This window comes from Bombina bombina, chromosome 6, assembly GCF_027579735.1.
Source record: "Bombina bombina isolate aBomBom1 chromosome 6, aBomBom1.pri, whole genome shotgun sequence".
In the NCBI taxonomy this organism is placed as follows: domain Eukaryota; kingdom Metazoa; phylum Chordata; class Amphibia; order Anura; family Bombinatoridae; genus Bombina; species Bombina bombina.
The window spans coordinates 958557983-958560621 of NC_069504.1; the positions used below are offsets into that span (position 1 = coordinate 958557983).

Sequence of the window (2639 nt, forward strand, 5' to 3'; positions counted from 1 at the left end):
TAATTATTTTTATATATCAGTCAAATCTATACTTTTCTGTGTAAATATCGCTTTTTTACATTGTAAAATACTGAAACTATCTGACTGCAGTTCCGCAGTTCAGACTCAGTGTGCCGCTGTTGACCAATAAGGAATTGGAGCTAAATATCTGAATCTTGTAATGTTCAGAATCCTTAGGCAGAGCTGAATTCAGTGCAACATTTTAACTCCCATCTTTGCAGTCCGGATCACCAAGAGCCCAAGACCATCTAACAATAGTGCTGAGGAAGATTCAGTATATATTCACACAGGAAAATGGCCTGGCAAGTAATATTTTTATTTTCTTCTTTGCTTTGTAAAGCTGTTTCTGATCAGCTTAAATATTCCATTTATGAAGAAATGAAACAGGGTTCTGTTGTAGGAAATGTGGCAAAGGATTTGAATTTGGATAGTAAAGAATTGTTAATTAGAAAATTGCAAATTGTCTCTCGCACTAAAAAGCAATATTTCAGTTTAGAAGATGGCATGTTATATGTAGCTGATAGAATAGACAGAGAAGAGATCTGTGAAATAGAACATATTTGCTTTCTGAATCTTGAAATTGTGATTGAAAATCCAGTGAATGTGTTCCATGTTAAAATTGAAATTCAAGATCTAAATGACAATTCACCAAGTTTTTCAAAGAATACTTATGATTTAGAAATTAGTGAATTATCTTCTGTTGGTGCACATTTTGTATTGGGCAATGCACAAGATCCTGATATTGGAAGTAATTCACTACAAAGCTATGAACTCACTCCCAATCTGCATTTTAAATTGAGAGAAAAAGACAGCAATGATGGAATTAAATATCCAGAACTTGTTTTAATAAAGCCCTTAGATCGTGAAAACCAAAGTATCTATAATTTAGTTTTAACTGCTTATGATGGTGGAAAACCTTTAAAATCTGGGACCGCTCTAATTAGAATTATGATTCATGATGTAAATGATAATTACCCAGTTTTTAGCCAGGACAAGTATCAAATAAGCTTAAAGGAAAATGTTCCAAATGGTTTTCTAGTCCTCCATCTAAAGGCTACTGATGCAGATGATGGTTCAAATGCAGAAATTACATATTCATTCAACCGCATTGCTAAAAATGCAATGGAAACTTTCACTTTAGATTCTCAAAGTGGTGATATTAGAACAAAAGGACAGCTAGACTTTGAAATTACAAAGAGTTATGAGATGTCTGTAGAAGCTAAAGATGGTGGTGGTTTAGTGGTACATTGTACAATTTCAATTCAGATTATCGATGTAAATGACAATGCACCTGAAATCATTCTTACATCTTTGTCTACACCAATTCCAGAGGATTCCTTACCTGGTACACTAATAGCACTAATTAATGTGCATGATATAGACTCAGGTTCAAATGGTCAGGTGACTTGTCAAGTTGAAAATGAATTGCCATTTAAATTAATATCATCATCTCCTGGATATTACAAACTAGTTACTACAAGTATTATGGACAGAGAAAAAACAGCTGATTATATTATTGTAATAAAAGCTGAAGATGCTGGATCACCTCCAATGTTTACAAACAAAACTATTCAGTTAACAATATCTGATGTAAATGACAATTCACCTATTTTTGATAAAGCAAGTTATGTGGCCTATGTTATGGAAAATAACTTAGCTGGAACTTCAATACACAGAGTGCATGCATCAGATATTGATATTAACGAAAATGCCAGAATTGTATTCTCCATCTTTAACACAGATATTGAAAATATTCCAGTAGCTTCATATGTTTCCATAAACTCTGCAACTGGAGTTGTTTATGCACAACGCTCATTTGACTATGAACAGTTAAGGGAATTTCAATTACAAGTAACGGCTAAAGATAGTGGATCTCCTCCTCTAAGCAGTAATTCCACAGTCAAGATATGTATCATTGATAAGAATGACAATGGTCCTAAGATTCTTTACCCATCACCAGACACTGAGGAAACAGCCTTATTTGAGTTTATTCCTCGCTCATCTGAAAAAGGTTATTTAATAACTAAAGTGATTGCAGTGGATGCTGACTCTGGACACAATGCTTGGCTCTCTTACCACTTTTTACAAGTTCCAGAACCAGCTTCTTTTATCATTGGGCAGCACACAGGTGAAATTAGGTTGTCTCGCACCTTCAAGGACATAGATTCTTTAAGGCAAAAGGTTGTGATATTGGTAAAGGACAATGGTGAACCGTCTCTTTCTGCTACAGTTACTTTAAAGTTGGTTGTGGCAGAAACATATCAACAAGTTCTTCCTGAAATAAGAAGCCATCCGAAAGATTTAGAAACTCAATCCAATGTGACCTTTTACCTGGTCATATCCATTGCTGTGATTTCTGTTTTATTCATCCTGACAGTAATAGCTACAGTTATTTCTAAATATAGGAAATCAAATACTCCAACAACTTTCGAAACTCTAAGTAGAAATATGTATCCACAAGTTGCTTTGAGATATCCTTCTCAATTCAGTGATGGAAGTTTGCCACTGCCTTACTCATATGATGTCTGTGTATCACTTGACTCAAGTCAAAATGAATTTGCACATATCAAGCCAGTTGAGAATGTTCCAACTGATAATCTTATCGATACCAATGATTTAGATACTGGGAATGATTCTTT

General features: G+C 34.3%; 1 protein-coding gene across 1 annotated transcript in view; it reads left to right on the top strand.

Annotated features, from left to right (window-relative positions):
* The first annotated feature begins 294 nt into the window (after positions 1-294).
* LOC128664817 (uncharacterized) overlaps positions 295-2639 on the top strand; it is a 165130-nt gene continuing 162785 nt past the window's right edge. Inside the window, 1 exon segment of the mRNA XM_053719620.1 lies at positions 295-2636. Coding sequence (XP_053575595.1) covers positions 295-2636 — 2342 coding nt within the window.